Source organism: Peromyscus leucopus, chromosome X (genome assembly GCF_004664715.2).
Source record: "Peromyscus leucopus breed LL Stock chromosome X, UCI_PerLeu_2.1, whole genome shotgun sequence".
Taxonomy (NCBI): Eukaryota; Metazoa; Chordata; class Mammalia; order Rodentia; family Cricetidae; genus Peromyscus; species Peromyscus leucopus.
Window position 1 is genome coordinate 117,886,647 of NC_051083.1, and position 19,637 is coordinate 117,906,283.

General features: G+C 46.0%; 1 protein-coding gene across 1 annotated transcript; it reads right to left on the reverse strand.

The window, feature by feature from the left end:
- Positions 1–9,733: 9,733 nt before the first annotated feature.
- On the reverse strand, positions 9,734–18,092 carry LOC114705271. Its single transcript, XM_028887076.2, has 6 exons — positions 18,032–18,092; positions 14,117–14,192; positions 11,925–12,358; positions 11,607–11,718; positions 10,876–11,175; positions 9,734–10,510 (listed from the first exon to the last, which is right to left on the reverse strand). Exons 1-5 carry the CDS (start codon positions 18,090–18,092, stop codon positions 11,073–11,075), a joined length of 786 nt encoding a protein of 261 aa, XP_028742909.1. The 3' UTR covers positions 9,734–10,510; positions 10,876–11,072.
- Positions 18,093–19,637: the final 1,545 nt, after the last annotated feature.

Genomic DNA, 19,637 nt, shown 5'->3' on the forward strand with positions numbered 1-19,637 from the left:
GAGTTCTCTCTTCCTTGGGCCTGGAAGTGAGGCCTTCCATTTCAGAAAGGGTCCCACCCTGGCTCTCCCCACTTCCCACAATCCTTGCCCAGGAAGGACCAGAGTGAGGCCTAGAGGGAAGGAGGTCGCCTTGATCATTCGGGGTAGCAAGGAAGTTCTTTGGGAGATTGGGCCTGGCGTGGAACAGGTCACAAGATCCTGCTGATTTCTGCTTCATACCCACACAGAGGAATGGACTTGAGCATCCAAGGTCTCTCTGGTTCAGCTTCATCTTAACTCCTGTTGCTCTCCCATCCTCTTTTCCGTGTACAGAGTGAGGGGCCCAGTAAAACTGTTCTAACTAATTGTGGCAGAGTAAACTATTTATGAAACGCCATTGTACGGCTATGTTTGGCTGTGTGGCTGCTGTACAGCGGAGGGGCAGGTGGGAGGTACTGGGACAAATGATCTCCCAGTACCTTTGTTGAATGGATGCTCCCCCAGTAGCTCTGAGGTAAAGAATATATGGACTTCTCTTGGGGGAGAGTTTTCCTGGAGTGCTTGTAAATGGTTCAGAGTGAGACTCTAGCTCCTCTTCACATCTGTCCCATTTGAGGACCATTAATAGAACCTTTGGGAGCGAGCAGTAAGACAGCTCAGCAGGTAACGCCATCAAACCCGAGGACCTGAGCGGAATCCCAGGAGTCCACATGGTGGGAGGAGAGAACTGTCTGCCACATGTTGTCCTCTGATTTCCACAAGTGGGTCATAGCACACATACATCCTCCACCCACCCCCCCACAAACATAAATAAAAATGTAAACCAACAACAAAATCCCAAGAAACCAAAAACACCCCTGACAGGAACCTTGTCAGACCACGGGTCTGCGGGTCTGCGAAGTTACCAGATGGCTCTGTCTTTCTTACTAGGAAAGAAGAGGGAAGGCTGAACTGGAAGGTCACATGTAGTCTCTATCCAGGGTTCAAATGGACATGGGCAGTAGGTGGAGAAATGCAGCCCGTTGTTGGCATCTGTATGTCCATGAAACTGGGCTTTCTGGAAGGATTTTCCCTGGCTCAGGTGTTTCCCAAACTAGCCCAATGTGTCTTGGGGCCGTGGGGAGTCATCCAAGTGCCACCTTCCGGAATTGCTCCTGGAGGAAAATGAGCCCGGTTCAACTCTCTCCAGGGTTAGTGTGCTGGACTGGATATGAGCCAGCACTCTGGGTAGCAGTCATCAGTGTTGCTCCGTGTGTATACGGTGCTTTGAGAGAGGGTCTCATTCTGTAGTCCAGGCTTAGCTCAAGCTTTCCAGCAAACCTTCTCCTTCGGCCTCCTGAGTGCTGGGATTACAGGCTTGAGCTACCACACCCGACGACCATGGTTGTTGTTGTTGTTGTTGGTTTTCTTTTTTTCATTTAGTGCCTGCACGTTTGTGTATGGAGGAGTATAAATGTACACGTGTGTGAGTGCATGGAGGCCAGGGGTCAACCTTAGGTATCATTCCTCAGGAGCGCTCCACCTTGTTTTTTGAGACAAGGACTCCCACTGGGACTCAGGGCTCACCAATTCAGCTAGATCTACCTGTGCCCACCTCCCCAGAACTCAAATACAAATTATATATTATATAAAATATATTTATATAATATATAAATTTATATTTATATAAATTATATAAAATATATAAATTATATAAATATATTATATATAAAATATTATATATATGTGTGTATGTATATATATATATATATATATATATAATATATATATATATATATATTGGTTTTTCGAGACAGGGTTTCTCTGTGTAGCTTTGAGCCTCTCCTGGAACTCACTTGGTAGCCCAGGCTGGCCTCAAACTCACAGAGATCTGCCTGCCTCTGCCTCTCGAGTGCTGGGATTAAAGGTGTGCACCACCACCGCCCGGCTACAAATTATATTTTTAAAATGCATTTGAGTCCTTTGCCCACATATATGTATCCGCACTGCATGCTCTTGAAGACAGGAAAGGGCTTCTGGTACCTGGAGCTGGAGTTACAGGTGGCTATGAGTTGCTATGTGAGGGTTGGGAACCCAATTAGGGGCCTCAGCAAGGGGAGCAAGCACTCTTTAACTGCTGACTCATCTCTGCAGCCCCTCTTTAATTAGCAACAAGGAAACAGCTCTGAAGGTTGAAGGCAGGTCAGCCACATTCGTGAGGAGCTATCCCCCAGCGTCTGCATTTGTTAAAGTAGGCTCGGGTTCACCTCTGCCCAGAGCAAATGAAAACACCTATCTGCAGTTCGGATCCTATAGCGGTGCTATAGGTTTTCCCTAGACAGACTGGAAACTGTGTTCTAGTGTTCTAGGCCCACCGCTGTCCATATAGAAATCTCCCTACCCTCACCCCCCACCCCACCCCCGACGCACACACAGGCCAGGGATTCACACTTTAAAAAAAGTCAATGTAAATCCAGGCGTAGTGGCACAGGCCTTTAATCCCAGTGCTCTGAGAGGCAGAGGCAGGTGGATCTCTGTGAGTTTGAGTCTAGCCTGGTCTATGTAGTAAGTTCCAGGACAGCCAGGGCTGCATTGGGAGACCCTGTTTCAACTCCCCCCCCCAAAAAAAAATCAATGTAAACTCTAGTACTAAGATAAAATAAGTTTTATTATTTCTATAAAAGAAAAACATTCAGCTTATACAGTATTTGGAGAAACAATAAAAATATAGAGAGAAAAACAAGCATCACCTGTAACACCAGAGATATGAGTGCTGTTAAAGTTTCGCCATGCTTCTTCCTAAAGTTTGGCATGTTTCTTTCCTCCATATATTGATATAAACTGTTTATGCAAAATGTTCCCAATACGCTTATAGTATGTATTCAGGAACATACTGCAAAAATAATTCTGTATCTTACCCCTACTCTAAAAGCAAACCATAACTGACTATGGTTAGATATCCCGCTTCTTTCTTCCAGCCTTTTGTCTTGTATTGATACAAAACTATTTATGCAAAATGTTCCCAATATAATTGTAGTACATATTAGGAACACATCGCAAAAACAGTTCAGCATCTTTCTTTAGTCACTGGTGGGACCATAACTTGGAGGTTAACTGTCTTCAGCCCACATGATTGATGCAGAACCATGGATGCAAAATGTCCCCAATATACTCATAGTACATATTAGGAACACGTCGCAAAACCAGTTCAGCATCCTGGATTCCCGCTCTCCTTCCTCTGTCCTTCAACCACACTCCCGTCCCCCAGCATCTTTGTTCAATAACATTAGAGCACAGCTCAGAGATAACCATAATATTTTGATGTCTTTCCTCTTAGCCATATATCTGTATATTGAGCCTATGTATGTAAAATTAAAATACAGAGAAGAAAAAATATTTTGCATGCTTATCACTAAACATTTTATCAGTGTTTGTGGCATATCCTTATGTCACAAAAATATTTTCAGAAATATCAATTTCAACTAAAGCATGCTCTCCCATTGTCTTAGAAAAGCATATTTTACGTATGCAACCCTTATTGTTAGTCAGTCATTCAGGGTTTTCCTAATTCTATCCTCCAAATTACAGAAAGGACCACAGTGACATCAGAGGCTGAAGCAAGTTAACTACACACTCAGACTCTGCCTGGCCTACAGAGGGACTTCAAAGCCTTCGTGAGCCAATTAGTGAGACCCGTCTCAAAAATCAAAATATGTAATCACTTACAATCCCGACACTTGGGAAGTGGAATCAGGAGGAGAAGGAATTCAAGGTGAGCCTTGGCTACACAAGTTTGAGCTCAACCTGGGCTACGTAAGCCCTTGTCTCATAAATAAATAAATAAATAAATAAATAAATAAATAAATAAATAGTAACACACATAATGAAATCTCTGTGACTTTCTGGTTCCGTGGCTTGCATATTTCTTTATGGCCACTTGCTTGACTCAACATATCACAGTTGGCCTTGTATTTCTAATGCTTGCAGCTAGTGCTTTCCTTGTCTGTTTGAGCAAAAAAACTTGTTTTAGTAATTTAGCCTATATAGAAAATCATACACCCTGTCTAGGCTTCAGTGGACTGAATAGAAATGCAAATAAAACTCCTCTCATTAAACTTCTATGCAAATACAACTCCTACCCTCCCCCACTCCATGGCAACCCCTCTCCTTGACTGGGGCCCACATCCCTCCCGACCTCTCATCTCTTATAATACTCATCCTGCCTGTTCTCAGGGAGGTGAGTGGCTCCCAGACCTTTCAGTTATCACTCTGTCACAAGGGCACAGTATAGCTTGTGACATGATGATCCCCGAGACGTCTAAGATCCTTCTTTGCATGCAAAACCTCAAATTTCTGTATTTCCCAGGATCCTTAAAGACTTTTTAGAGAGTTGCATTTCACAATGCAACAAAAGGCAAATCACAACACAACAGTAAAGAAGGAAAAGCAAGCAAGCAAGCCAACAAAACTTTGGGTGCAAGCCTACCGTCCAATCAGTTTCTGCTTCGACTTTCAGCCACTAGAATCTGTATAACTATGTGGCCTTGATTTTCAAAAACCTATCTTCAGCAGTTTTCTAGTTTCTAGGAAGTTTTTATAATGTTTGTTTGGAATGGCTAAAAAGGTTCTGTTGAGGACACCGCTAAATTATTCCCTGCGGTTAACTCCTATTTGCTCCCTTACTTTAGCTGAATCTACAGAAAGGAGCAAAGGTTTAAAGCGAATTCGAGTCACAAGTCTTAAGGCTGTGCACACTGAATTGTGCATAGGTAGGTAACTTAGTCATTCCCTCATCCTGGGCTCAGTCTTGGGCCTCTAGTAGGAAGTCAGTGTCCAGCAGTTAGAGTCTCCCTCAGTTTAGGACTAGGCAGGTTCCCCAGGACCTTTGCTAACCAAACTACTAGCTCACTCCATTTTCTGTTGCAGTCACTATGACCAGGTAGGGACATTACCTGGCACAGCATGAAGTCTGGATTATGAGGTCTCAGCAGCTAGGCTCCCATACAGCCTTCATCTTCAGAATCCCCGGGGCTTCTGGACACTTTTTCTGCCTGACTTATCTCAAAGTGGTTGCACACAACAAATCTATGGGAGCAGTTGGGAAAGTGGGTGAACAAAGCATACACAGACAAGTGCTGAGATGAGGATTGCAAAGATTTTGTTTCTGGGCCACAAAAAGCTGCCTTTCACGCTGCAGAGTGGAGGTGGGGGAGGGGTAGCAAACGCCCGGCCAGGGCCCTGCCTCAGGAAATTCAGGCTGCAAAGCAAGCAGTATTCCCAGCCTGATTTGGGGCCAGGGCCCCCTCTTCAGTTTCCACCAGTTGCTCAGATGGCAGAGCTCAAGAGCTTAAAGGGAGTGCTCCAAGGCTGAGGGACCACAGGAAGTGGAAGTCTTTAGAGGCTCCTCCCTAATGACGCAGCTTAAGGTCCCCACAGGGCTCTAAGCCCTTTTGAACTTGAGGAGATCAATTGTGAAGCAAGGGAAGCAGATGGGTGAAATATTAGGACAAGCCAGGGGATCCCAACTTGGCGAACAGATACTAATGGGTGGGCGTAGACAGGCTGTACTGGGCCAGGGAGTTACATATTTGATATGATTGGTGTATACGTACTGGGTTTCATTTAAGAGTTATGCAATAACTCTAAAGATGAACATATAAACTTCTGGGATCACGAGATATGCTTCTGGCCAATGGGAAAATTAATGTCAACTTGGTATAGCCTCCAGTTCATGTCCTTCAATCTCTATCCATATATATTCATTGATCTTTCGCAAGCAAACGTTTTGAACCTGTTTGTATTTTTCATCCCACACGATCTCTCAGGAAAAGCTGCCTGTCAGTTCATTTCTGTCTTGTAGAATCATGTTTTCTCCAGGGTCGAGGAGCAAACCCAGTCCCTTGCTAGTCCCACCTCCTCAATGCATTGACAGGTCATGGTGTTTTAGAATACTCAGCAAAATAATGTGCACTGCAGAGTCCTTACTGGGTTTATGTTGAATTGGATAGTTGCCCATGTTAATGGAAATCAAAAGCAACATACAATTATTTAGTCTCCCAGTACTGGAGTATATCCAAATGTTTTCCTGTTTAGGATTCTACTTTTGTCCTTGTCTGTGTGCACGCATAAATGCTTTACAAAGTTACAACCACTGCCTTTTCCTGTGGCCCTGGTTATTGGCATCTAGTTTTTCCAAGTAACATTGACACACATCTGTTCAAATCAATCGATGCTCCTATCATGACTGACTCATTTGGTGGGAAAAACAAGTTTACATGCCAACTGGAACAAAGGAGCCTGGAATGGGGGGACTAGCAGGAAGAATGAAATGCTGGGACCGGATCCTTTGACTTACAGATCATAAAACACTTTCCAGGAACATTTTAAAAGACATATAATATTACACTAGTTATTGGTTCTCTTTTAACCCCCCAGTAGGGTGTTTTTCAAAATCTAGTGTGGTAAAATGCATATAAATTACAGCGTTTGGAAGATGATTGTACTTTCTTGAAACAGGAGTCTTCTGTGTCCACATCCCCAAGATTGTTGATGTAGGGTTCCCTTGTTGGAAAAAAAGAAAACAAAACAAAACCAGTACTGCTAACTGAAGATGCCTTCAGAAGTATTCCTGTTATTAAAATTGTTACAAAATTATGTTCAATTCTAGTGTATCATAATAACCTGAATGCCATGTCCTATGACTTATAGAAATGTCGAAGTTTAGATTTAGAGCCAGGCTAAGCTTTTCATAGTTTTAAGAGCCATGTCTGTCTAATAAACTTTATACAATGCCACGTGCACACAGCTTCCTCACTAACAAATAACACGTGTTGGGGAAAAAATGAGAAAACAATGGAGAGGTACCTCTTTGAATGTGGTAATGGAGGATCAATTAATCAGCCGACTATAAATTGAATCACTTTATACAAGTCTCCCACACATTATGATGCACATTTAGCAATGTTTGAAAAAACAATTTAAAAAATACCTTAGGGAGTTGTTAAAGAGAATTTATAGTCTGGAACGAATTGCCATCTTCTTAATTGACATAGAAGTGTTTGGCTAAAATATTGCTTTATTCACATTTTTGCCCTTGGAAGAAAATCTAGGCACACCATAACTGAACAAATAAAGGTGCGAAGAGCATTTCAAATCAGAAAAGGACACCACACAGTCAGGCGCTGTGTGGATGAGCTCAATTTTGGCGCCCTTGGGCACCTTGGGCAAAGGACATTTTGGATTCTGGAAGGCAATGGCCCTAAATCGGATCATTTGCGACCCTGCTCTCTGTCCTTTAAAGTCCCCAACCCGCCTGAATCTCACCTGAGTCCTGCAGGCACCCACTGGAAGGAGCCAGATGGCGCGGGCCAGATCCTTCTGGATGGGTGGGCGCTTTCAGTGCACCCGGGTGCTCTTCCTCTGACTTAAGTAAGGGAAAAGCCTGTTGAACAGCAGAAAGGGAGAAGGGAAGCTGGTGAGGGAGAGTAAGGAGTCTCAAGGTGCCCCTCCTCCAACCCAGTGCATAGGAACGCGGATGCCTGAACCTGTTAGCCATTTGCCCTGGGGATTCCGGGACAGAGGGGCCCTGCCAGGGGGCGGGGTGGGGCAGGAGCTGGGGGCGTGGCTTCAACAAGAGGTGGGGGACGTGGGGACAAGGCTTGGCCGAAGTCCGGAAGGCTCTTGGTGCTCCTTGTAACCCTGGGGTCCTTGGGGGCCCAAAGGAACCTAAACCACCTCCCACACATTGCTCAAGCGCAAGGGAGTCTGGGAGAAAGACATTTGGTGGCTAGAGCTAGACTCCCAGGCGCACAAGGCCTCCTCTAACTGTAAATTTTATGGGGCCCTGCGTCGAGTCCCTGGGGAAGATCACTACAAGGCAGCTCATACAGACCAGAAGGGTGTGTGTATGTGTATTTTATTTTATTTTTTAAGATGACAAAGCAGAGAGATTTCACCACCACCAACCACCCCCACTCCATTTTCCAATAGAACTTTGCATGCCCACGCTCCAGATTATATACAGTTATTTTCACAGGAAAAGTAAGGCCTCGCTTAGGTAATTAACACTCTTCTCCAGTCCGCAGGTGACTCTGGACCCCTTTTCTCACTGAAGGTTCCAAGGGCTCCTAAGGGAGTGGAGGTGACCCGAGAGGACTACAGAGGTGCTGTGATCATTGTCACAGCACACAGCGTTTGGGGTGTCACAAAGGGACCTTGAATCTATACCTCTGATGCTGTTTGCCATTTTGCCAGAGCCTGTCAATACTTCTAGGCGGTGACAAAGGTGTCCTTGAGTCCCTGCTGCCAGGGTAGAATTGTGTGATGATTTGGGGAAACGGGGACAAAAGGGGTGTAGACATGTAGAGCCTCACTCTGAGGCTTCCTGTTAGGTCACTGCTCCTCGCTGTGCCGCCTGGGATTCACCACCAGCAAGGTCATGTGCCTACCTATGTGTTTCTTTTGGATGCCTGAGATCCAGGGACGCGCCCCCCCCCCCCCCCCCCCGGTACAGTCGTGGGATCGATCCTTAATCTTTCCTGACCCTAACGTCTTTTCTATGCAGGACCTAAGCAGGCACTGTGAGAGAAATGGGGATTGCTTCAGTCATCATTCCCGACCACATTCGGACCCCTTTTCATTCCTTTTCGGGAACCCCCTCCCCATTTTGTTGCTGAGGACTGAAGACAAACTTTCTTCATTGCTGTCCTGTGGGTGGTATTCTACTAGGTGGTTGGGAAGTGCTTGCTTTCCAGTCGGTTCAGTTTTACCTGGGCAGGAAACGAGGTGCTAACAACAAAGTGTCTGTCACACCCAGTCCTAGTCACAGATCCGCAAATGTTTCACGGAAGACAAACACAAAAGCTCTAGTCTGGAGCTGTTCGGGAGTCTCGCTGGCATTGGGCCCAATGCTGCATGTGATGGACCGAAACTTACCTGGTGGGTGGATGTGCCCATGTGGAAGTCCCAGACTTACCCAGGCAGCGGAAACAATACTTCAGGGCACCAAACACTCACTGCAGTACTGTTCACGCTGCTAGGGCACGGCTGAGTGTGGTGGGCTGAGTGCAGGATATCTTGTCCCTCCTCCAAGTGCATGGCCAGTCACCCCCTCCCAGGCCCTTGAACAGTGTAGAGTGGCCCTCACTAGACTAAGTCCCTGCCTAGGGGACCATGGACTGAAGAGACAGACAAGTCTCTGCCCTCCCTCCCACCTACCTGCTTTGGGGCTTTTAGGAGAACCCACACGGGTCTGTTCTGCAGACCCCCACCTTCTACCTTCCCCACGAAGGGGTGTTGCAGCGCTTCATGTTTTGAACCTTGGCATTACTCCAAAACATGAATTGCTGCTGCATCCCTTCGGAGTCAACGAGGGTGGGGGTCGCTCTGCGACCTGTGAATGAAGAAAGTCTCTGTGAGTAGAAGGGAGCCCCTCCTTGCCCTGCCCCCTGGTGAGAATGAAGTACAATGTATGCTTCTCAGGACTTATCACTCCAAGTTGATGGACTTTTTATAAGCTGGTACTTCTTATAACTTTGCTTGATTTCCAGGATCTGCTGGTGAGGTGAAGGATCTGGGTTTCACACACCCTCACCATGAATTTTGGGAAAGTGTATTGGTGGAAAGCAGGGCTATGGCAGATAGTAGGATGGGGGAGACTCTTACCTCAGAAAGTAGATGAAAAGTGAGATTAAATAAACTGAGATAATTTGGTAACATCTGGATCACTCTTGCCAGCTCCAGAGTCTTGGTGAAACTTCCTGCTGCATTGCATAAGTCTCATTTATTGCCCCCAGTTTTGGGTCATTTATTGGAAAGCAATGCAAGGACCTTTTGATAATCAGAAAACCCTCTGGGTAGCTCCAGTTGGTTTGACTGAGTACTCTAGGCATGGAATAGCCTTGTTTGTGCAGACAGCAGACATCTCCTTCAACTCCGTTCTTCCAGGAAACACCTTGTCATTAGTTATTTTTGAAGACAAAGCATGAGAACGTTCTATAGATTAAACCCCTAGATATTCTCATACATTGCTGGTTACTCAAACTTATTCATCAATAATTTACATTTATCAATGTCACTTATCAAACACAAATCAAGAACTTTAAATACTTGATGTCGAATCGCTCCTTCTCAAGCACTTCCACGAAACTCATGTCTTGAAATGGCCGTCACTGCTCCGCTCTTCATTTTCAAAATGGACACACTTGAGCAAAAGTTACATTCATTCATTTCCTTTTGTTTAAACAAAACATTCTCAAAACTAGTACAATGAATGCTGTGTCCTATTAATCAATCAATCAATCAATTAATTAATTAAATATACAGAGTATGTAATTAAACTAAGTACAAAATTCCTAACACAACAGATTGTGATCCAGTGCTAACAAATGCACTGATAATAAACCCATAAGGTCATGATAAATAAAGTCATTAATAATAATAGCCCCACTCCTTAAGTTGGACCGAGTCCAAATTCTGTCTTGTCTTGGCTATATTACAAGTCATTTTTATATGGACACTGAATAGTGGAGAGAAAAAAACGTCGATGGTCGCCCTTAAAAAGAGAGAGAGAAAAAAAACATGTTTAGTAAAGGTATAATTATACTTTAAAGATAACACAACTTTCTCCCAACTTAATTTTATTTTCCACACAAATATGTGATATTAAAGCCAATCCTAATTTAACATTTCCTTAGTTGACTATTAAAAAAAAACATAAGTTCATTCGAAGAGACATCAGCGTCAAAGACGACGGTCCTTCTAGATCATTTTCTTAACGAATATACTGGAATCAAATTCATCTATATGTTTTACTCCACCCATTTCTTTTCTTCCAGCGACACTACAACGACTTATATCCCTCAAAAGCCATCTCACTCCCCGGTTTATGTATTTCCCCTTGGGCTGAACTTTACTTACAAAAAGGAGACCACAAAGAGGCGTCTGGTCACTTCTGGAGAGGGTCATTCACTGCTACAATAGACAAAGAATCAATACTTTGGAGTTGCCATGGCCCCACCCCTTTCAGAACTGCGACGTGTTTGGCCAAATGATTTAAGAGCCAAAGAATACGCCTCTTCCTCTCTTCACAGTTGAGAACGTTTTGTCTTTTAATGTTACAGATGTCGTGCGCCCCCACACCCAAAACGCACAATGTACACGTCCTCCGCACCTTCGAGCCAAACTTTTCCAACGTCGAGTCTGGAAAAACTAAACAACCTTGAAAAGTTTTAATTAGCGAGAGACAATGTAAAATGAATTTTAGATTTCTTTCCAGGACAGTCTTTATGGCTTACAAATGAGTCGCCTAAAGTCCATTTACAGTCTGTCAAAACCAGTCGCTCCCCACCCTGGCAAGGCTGACAGTCGGCCACCGCCCCTCACTCACTTTTCTCTTCCTGCTCCTCCCTGTTCACTCTTCTCAGTGCTTTTTTCCTAGTTCTCTGGGCACACTCATTTGCTAGACTAAAGATCTTTCCTCTCCCCACCCCGACCCCCCAAACACGCTTCCCACCCCCACCCCACTCCCCACCCAGCGCGACACAGAACTTTTTTTCAGAGTTACCCCGCATCTGTTACAGTCTGCAGCTGGGGGGGAAAAGGTCAGCCCCAAAGTCCCCTTCCCCCTCTTTTTTTAGATCGCAAGTCACCTCTCACTCCACTCGAAAATGGCGCCGAAATCGTAGAACTTCTTAAATTTCATTGTAAGCTTTTTGCAAAGGTTTCTGGGATTTTCCTGCGAAGCCGCTCCGCCAAGTCGAACTAGGGAACAAGCCAGAGAAGCGGGACAGAGGAAGGAAAAGGAGGGTGGGGAGGCGGACAGACAGACCCACTGACGGACAGATGGAGAGGGCCAGAGAAAGGGCGGAGGGCTGTGGCGGAGTTGTGGGGGTAGAGGAGCGGGCACAGGGACTTGGGGGGGGGGCCGCGAGGTCGTGGGAGTGCGGGACGCCGAGGGACAGAGGTACCGAAAGCCGCGAGCCGGGGGTCAAGGCGCGGAGCTCCAAGAGAGGCGTAGCGGAGGAGAGCTGGAGCAGGGCCGGAGCAGGACCGGAGCGGGACCGGAGCGGGACCGGAGCAGGACCGGAGCCGGGCTGGAGTCGGGCTGGAGTCGGCTGGAGCAGGGCTGGAGCTGAGCGCACCCCGAGAGGCGAGCAGGAGCAGCCAGCGCCCAGTGGCCCGCAGCAGCCCTAGAAAAAGCCGGCCCGGGAGGTGTGGCCAGGCTCCGCTCCGCGCCCCGCCCAACCGTTCGCCGGCTCCCTTTGGAGGCCGGAGGGCGGAAGGGAGGAGGGGGGAGGCCGTGCGGGCGCTCAGCGCCACAGCCCTGGCCCGCAGCCAGGAAGGGCTGGAAGGACATGGGGAGCCTGGAGTGGCCACGTACAGAGCTTCATAGCCGCGGGTGCTGGGAGAGGGAAAAAAAAGGAGAAAGGGGAAAGGGGAAAAGGGGGAAAAAAAAGAGCAAAGCCAAAGACCCAACGTAGCTCAGCTCCAGCTCAAAGACCCATGTCACAAATGCCACTCTGCGCCCACCAGTCCTCTGGGCGGCTAGGAGGGGACAGGGTGGCTAAGCAAAACCTCTTGAGAGTAATTGTTTTTCTCGGGGGTGCCTGAAACAGGATGGGGAAACAAGGGACCCTCAAACTGAAGGAGGGGAGTGCTCAGCTCGCATTGGTGTCTCAGATCTGTTGGGTCTTCTGCGCTCTGGCCACTCTGTCAAACTCTCCCTCAGGTAGAGGACTGAGGTCCTGGCGGTCCGCTTTGGGGGTGGTGGGTGGGCATGACACTGAGGCAGGGAACAACAATTTGTATGTATGTCTGGTCCAAGAACGGGAGTCTGTACAAGTTTTGAGTCTTGAGTGGGGAAAGAAAGGGAGTCTTTCTTCTGTAGGCTAGATATCCTTAGGGACGACGCTGTTTACTAGGGAGGTGTGAGAATGCTATTGAAGTTAATAGCAGGGTGTCCACAAGATCTGTGCCGAAGAGTAGAAAGATGAAGTCTAATGATGGCCGCGATTTTCGAATGATGCCATTCTCACACACACACACACACACACACACACTCAGGGAGGAGCAGGAATGTATTGCAAGGAGCTAACAGAAGATGTTGCATCTGGATGGGTAGTAAATAGCCTTTCATTGTACTATGTTTGCAACTTTCTTCTATATTTGCAAAATGTCACACTAACACAAATCTGGAGAACCCGGGCGTGGTGGTGCACGCTTGAGATTCCAGCACTCGGGAGGTGGAGCAGGAGAAACAGAAGTTTAAGGGCGTCCTTGGCTACATAGCAAGTTCGAGGACAGTCTGAGCTATGTGAGAGACTCTACCTCAAAAAAAAAAAAAAAAAAATCTGGGAGAAACCCCTTCTAAAATAGCGCCTGGATGCTAAACATAAACTCAGTTTCTTTCTTTATCTCTGTCCCGGGTTGGACAAATCTTTGAGCGAGCGGGATGTAAACTCAGATGGATTTCCATGGGAAGGGCAATGGGTATCGCTGGCCTGCAGCAGCCACCTATGGAGGGTGGGGGGCACCAGAAAATGACCAGAAGGAGCCACAGGGGCAAGTGGAGTGCAGGGCGCAAAGCGCTGCCCAGGAACTACTTAGTGCCTTTGCTTGGGGACTCCGAGGGAGAGGCTGTTGTCCTGGCAGCTTTTGGTTAAACCTCCTCTCCAGCCACCCCTTGTCTTGTCTGGGACTTAGTGGGTTTCGCGGCGCCATTGACTAGCTAGGACATCCGGACGTCCGTGAATCACCAGCAGTAGAGTGGCAAGCTGGGAGCTGCGGTCGGCCCGCGGGGTCCTCCACGCTCCCAGAGTCAAGCCTAAGTTTTATTGCGGAGGGTAGAAGGAGTGCGGGATAGTTTGGAACCGCAGGAGGGGGCTGGAACGAGTACAACAAAACCCACAGGGTGCCAAAGGAGGGGAGAAAAGGCAATCTTAAGACGGGTAAACACGCTCACACGCGCGAAAACGGCGAGCAGATACTAAAACCACGGATTCCGCGGCGCTCAGCGCTGCAGCTTCTTGCGCTGCTTAACTCCGCTGTATTTCTGTACTCTACTGTGATATTTCTTCAGGGCTGACCTAAAAACTGAGTTTTTGCGAGGACGATCGCAAAGTCTCAAGGCGTTGCTAGAATCTCGTGGCCTTATTCTGACGATTTGGGCTTATTTTCGGTTTTTGGAGGGGAGGGGTGAGAGGGCAGTATGGTAGAGTCTTCCAGGGTCTGCAAAACTGCGGAGAAAAAAATAACCAAAAAGATTTTACAGACCAAGATTTTCTTTTCAGGATTTTTTTTTTTTTCAACACGGCAGATAACGTGGATAGTTTCAGTGTGCACTTAAAACTACTATTAGGACCTACATTTTTTTTTTTCTATTAATATCCTCCTAACTCGTGGTCAGGACTGAAAGTTTGCCGGCTTGTCAGATGTGACTGAACACGCGTCTAAATCCTCGGCTGGATCGTTCATACAGTTCCCTAGTCCTTGGGGTGAGACGCTTTCTTTGGGCTTTTAAGGTTCGGCTTGGTGGGTCGGTTTGTTTGGATTCCTGCACATAAACATTAATTTTCCTACATAAATACCAGAAGATTCCAGCGGTGGAAGATGAAAGATGAATTTGTGACAGGTCCTCTGAAGAAAAATGGCAACAGCTTTCTTTATTAAACTCCTTTTGCTACATCAGCATATTAAGAGAGCCAGTTGAATATTGATGAATTCTTTGAGGCTGAGTAATATGGCTACAGGCCCAAGAAAGCGAGGGAGGGCAGGCTTAAGGATTTACTCAAGTGAACAATCTTCAAATAGTTTTTCAAAGATGGTGTCTCAAGGATTTTCTTAGGACATCTGTAGCAAGGCCTGCTCTGGAAATGGCTTCTCACCTATTAGGCCCTTCCTGACCGTGTGTGATAAAAATCACCTTAAAAAGTGGCCTGAAGGTCATTTTGGGATTAAAAGGGGGACACAGCTCATCAACCAGAATGTTAGGGAACTTTCAGTAGGGGAGTCAAGCATTTCTCACGGGGGAGGGCAACTCGGAACCAGAAAGAAAATGCACACCCACCGTGTATCCCCCACCTTCACTTTTAAAATGCTGTTTTAAAGCAGTTATTTTCTGGAAAATAACGTGTAATCTTTTTCTTTCAGTTTTTTTCCCAAGTAGCAGTCAGAAATTACCTTAATAAATAATTGTAGCTAGTGAGGGAGGAGAGGCTGCAGCAGCAATGTGAAGGGTCTTGGGTGCAGCTGAGAAAAATGAATATGCCTTAGACTTGAAACATTCAACCGGAGATACGCTTATCAAGGCATTTGAAATAATTTTGGGGGAAATATTTTTTCTTGGAAACAGTCGTTGACTGGGTCTTTGGATATTAGGGAGCCAAGTTGAATTGAAACTTTTTTTTTAATTACAAAGAAAATTTCTAGACATTGGGATTTTTAATTTTAAATGGGAATTTTTTATGATATGTGGGTTGTGTGTGTGTGTGTGTGTGTGTGTGTGTGTATAAAAAGGCCTTGAGTTAGAGAAACAGGACTTTCCTTCAGTTGTAAATATTCAGAAGTCTTCAGAAAGATAAAATCAGGATACAGTTACAGATTTAACAGAAAGAAAACAACTGGAAGCTTCTACTGTGTTGTGAGTAAAGACCCCTACCCCCTAGAGTTCAAGCGAAGGCTAAAAGGAATAATAACTATATGACTATCCTGTTAAACTAAAATGATAGTGCCCTTTGGTAATTTCTATCTTACTTTATAAACTCAGTTATGAATGATTTAAATAAACCGTTCCTTGAAAATCTTAGAACTTGAGGGGAATTTTTGAATCTGCACTCCCCCCCCACCATGATCTCAGCAGTGAAACGAATGAACTCGTACATTTTCCCTTTTTGCCAAGGAGGAGCTCAGTAAGTCCCCGATGCTTGTGTCTTTTGATCTCAAGATTGCTTTTCTCTCTCCAAAGATGCACACAGTCGCGGCCTTGAATGGCTGCGCACTCTTATTGTCTTAATTATTTCTGGATTTCTGCCCATTAAATGGAAAACTATTTCAGATTACAGAACTGGCTGGTCAACCTTCACATACAAGAGGCCCACAGTGAAGGGAAGTAGGATGACCTTAGTGTCCCTGTGTGACTGCTCTATCAGTGGTTGTGATTTGCTCTCTGGTCGGTGTGAACTGACACAGTGTAACAAGAGGCCCTCGGAGACAGAAAACCTGTGTACATCCAAATAGAGGCAGTTAGTTCCCAACTCGACACTTGTACCACTTTCCTGGAATCCCAGCTAATTAGGAAAAAGAGGAGGAAGAAGAAACACTCTAAAGTCTATCAATGTCACCCTGCCAAATGTGTTCAGGGAGGCGGAAGTGCATTTGGACAGTTGGCTGGTTAGGCCATTTATATAAAAACATTAAAAAAAACAAATCCAAACAACAACAACAACAACCAACCTCAAAGGAACAAGCCGACACAGTGACTGGAAGCCCTGAAATCCCATTAAAAGCACAGTGGTCTGGCAAGCCTGAATGACCTCACTTTCTGAGTCTGGCTCTGGAGGGATCAGACTCCTGGGGGCAAATTTTATCTTACTAAGTAGAGGGGCTAAGAGGGACCAGGAAGTAGAAGGCTCCCGAAGGATGTTATCTCTGTTTAAAATGGACGCGCAGACATGTGTGTTTCAAAGCCTGGCTTACTTTGTTTAAAATGGATGCGCAGACATGTGTTTTTCAAAGCCTGCTTACTTTGTTTAAAATGGACGCGCAGACATGTGTTTCTCAAAGCCTGCTTACTTTGTTTAAAATGGACACGTAGATATGTGTGTTTCAAAGCCTGCTTACTTTGTTTAAAATGGACACACAGATATGTGTTTCTCAAAGCCTGGCTTACTTCGTTGCATCAGAAGAGGGGGAAACATTTCCCTGTGCTGATAGTACAGAATTATCCAGAATTGACTCAGAGTTCTGTTCTGTCTCCATAACATTAAATGTTTGCATTAAAAAAATAATAAAAAGACAGGGTGTGGTGACTCTCGCCTGTAATCCTAGCACTCCAGAGGCTGAAACAGCCTGGATTACATGAAACCCTGTCTAAAATAAAATAAAATAAATAAGACTTAGTTGGTAGGGTTTCTGGGTCCAGTGGAGTATGTCATTTCTTTTACTTCCTGTCTCTAAAAATAGTTCTTTTCCTCTTTCTCTCTTTCTCTCTTTCTCTCTTTCTCTCTTTCTCTCTTTCTTTCTTTCTTTCTTTCTTTCTTTCTTTCTTTCTTTCTTTCTTTCTTTCTTTCTTTCTTTTCCTCCTTCCTTCCTTTTTCCTTCCTTCCTTCCTTCCTTCCTCCCTTCCTTCCTTCCTTCCTTCCTCTGTCTCTGTTTCTCTGTCTCTCTTTCTTGCCTTCTTTTTTTAAGGCACTTCTGAGGATCTAACATGGGGCCTTGTACTTAGGCAAGCCTTCTGCCGCTGAGCTGCAGCTCCAGCTCGTGAGATAACACTGGGTGAGGATGGAGGCCGCAGTCGTCAGCGGCCAGAGTAAAGCCCATCTGCTGGTATGAGAAAGGAACTAGAGACCTGGAATCAAGATTTCTGCTTTCAGACAAGGTCTCATGTAGCCAGGCTAGCCTCAAACTCCTGATCTTCTGACCTCACCCTCCCAAGTGCTGGGATTATGGGAATGCAGTACCACACCCAGGTTCGAACTGGTTCGATCAACATTTTGCCCTAAACTCAGAGCTCACAGCTTCTTTTGCTCAGGGCTCCCAGGAAGACAAAGGGCTAGCTGAGCCAGAGTGAGCACAAGAGAGGGAAAGACGGGGAGAGGAAAATAAGGACTTCCCATTGGAACATTTGTCCTCAAGTACAGCCAGGCACTCAGTGTGCCACTGGCTCATCACAGTGAACTTTCCAGACCTCTGGACATCTTTCACCTGAATTCTGCCTCTCTTGCAGTGGTCCTAAGTGCTTCCTGGAAAACAATTTTTCACAAAAATCTCTTAACCATAAAGCTGTACTCTTGAATGTGGCACTCAAGGCCCTCCCTAACCAGATGCAACCTACTCCTATGGATGCACTTCTTCCTACCCTTCAGGAGCACCCTCTTGATACTGCCATGCTGAGACACCTGGTCCTCACACTTCCTCATCCTTCAAGGCCCATCACCAATGCCACTTCTTCCTGGAAGCTTTCCTGGGTGTCCTTAACCCTCCATTTTCACAGCATTTGATCAAGCTACACCACCGGAAGGTTTTCCTAGCAGACAAAAAGCTCCTAGAGGGTCAGGACTTGTTCCACTATTGTTATTTTCTTCATGCTTTGTGCAGTAACTTGCCTCAGCTGGTGTCCAGTACTTATTTGTTGAATGAGTGCATGCCTGAGAACGTCAAAGAGAAACGAACAGAGTGACACTGTGGTAGTGTGCCGATTCTGAAGACAATGGTTAACAGCCTTAGTCCCTTTGGTAGAGACTGACAGCTGCTTACCCCAGGTCTACCGTGATGGCGTACCCGCAGTCTACCTGGCACTGACATTTGGAGCACATTCACCACAAATAATGTGCAATTAAATTTGGTTTTAGGTTAGCTGCTCCGAACTCTAAACTTTCTCCTCAAAACCCATCAGTATGCTTTGAGCTCGGAAGTTTGAAGCTGAACCTTGTAGGGAAATGGGGGTTGGGATGCAGTGGAGGAAAGTCTTTTCAGAGGCCCAATGGTGGAGGAGAACTAAAAGGAGATAGGCTTTGCTGGGCGAGGACTGCTGTGGATGAAGAGCTGGAGAATGACGTGCAGGCCACATTGGGAGGAGCTGGAAGCAGAGGAAATCATTTCTCTCTCTCTCTGTCTCTGTCTCTCTGTCTCTGTCTCTCTGTCTCTCTCTGTCTCTCTATGTGTGTGTCTCTCTCTGTCTCTGTCTCTGTGTCTCTGTCTCTCTCTGTATCTCTGTGTCTCTGTCTCTCTCTGTGTCTCTGTCTCTCTCTGTGTCTCTGTCTCTCTGTCTCTGTCTCTCTCTGTGTCTCTGTCTCTCTGTGTCTCTGTCTCTGTGTCTCTGTCTCTCTCTCTGTGTCTCTCTGTGTCTCTGTCTCTCTCTGTCTCTGTCTCTCTGTGTCTCTGTGTCTCTGTGTCTCTATGTCTCTGTCTCTCTCTGTATCTCTGTGTCTCTGTCTCTCTCTGTGTCTCTGTCTCTGTCTTTCTCTGTGTCTCTGTCTCTCTGTGTCTCTGTCTCTGTCTCTCTGTCTCTCTGTGTGTCTCTGTGTGTCTCTGTCTCTCTCTGTGTCTCTGTGTCTCTGTCTCTCTCTGTATCTCTGTGTCTCTGTCTCTCTCTGTGTCTCTGTCTCTCTCTCTGTCTCTCTCTCTCTCTTTCTCTTGACGGTCTTATGTAGCCCAGGCTGGACTGGCCTCAGTTTTGCTTTGTTGGTGGGGATGATCTTGAACTTTTGATCCTCCTGTCTCAGTCTCCAGAGTGCTGGGATTTTGTGTGTAGCCTACACCCATTTTCTGCAGGGCTGAGGCTCAACCCCAGAGCATCAGGTATGCATGCCATACAAGCACTCTAGCCCGTGAGCCCCATTCCTAGCCCCGGAAGAGGAGCTTTGGCTTTAGTTAGAGACAGCATAGGGCTTTAAAGGGCCTTGTGAAGGGAGGGTTGTGATGTCACAAAACAGTGTTCTTAACCAATTCACCTAACTTAGACG

Bases quoted from the DNA above. Each gene is read 5' to 3' on its own strand.
- LOC114705271 (XM_028887076.2), bottom strand. From the start codon at position 18,092: ATGAGGAAGTGTGAGGACCAGGTGTCTCAGCATGGCAGTATCAAGAGG. The intron at 12,359-14,116 runs GTCAGAATAAGG...TCCCTCTCCCAG, and splicing joins ACCGAAAATAAGCCCAAATC to CACCCGCGGCTATGAAGCTC. The intron at 11,719-11,924 runs GTACCTCTGTCC...CTTGTTCCCTAG, and splicing joins CCCCCGGCTCGCGGCTTTCG to TTCGACTTGGCGGAGCGGCT.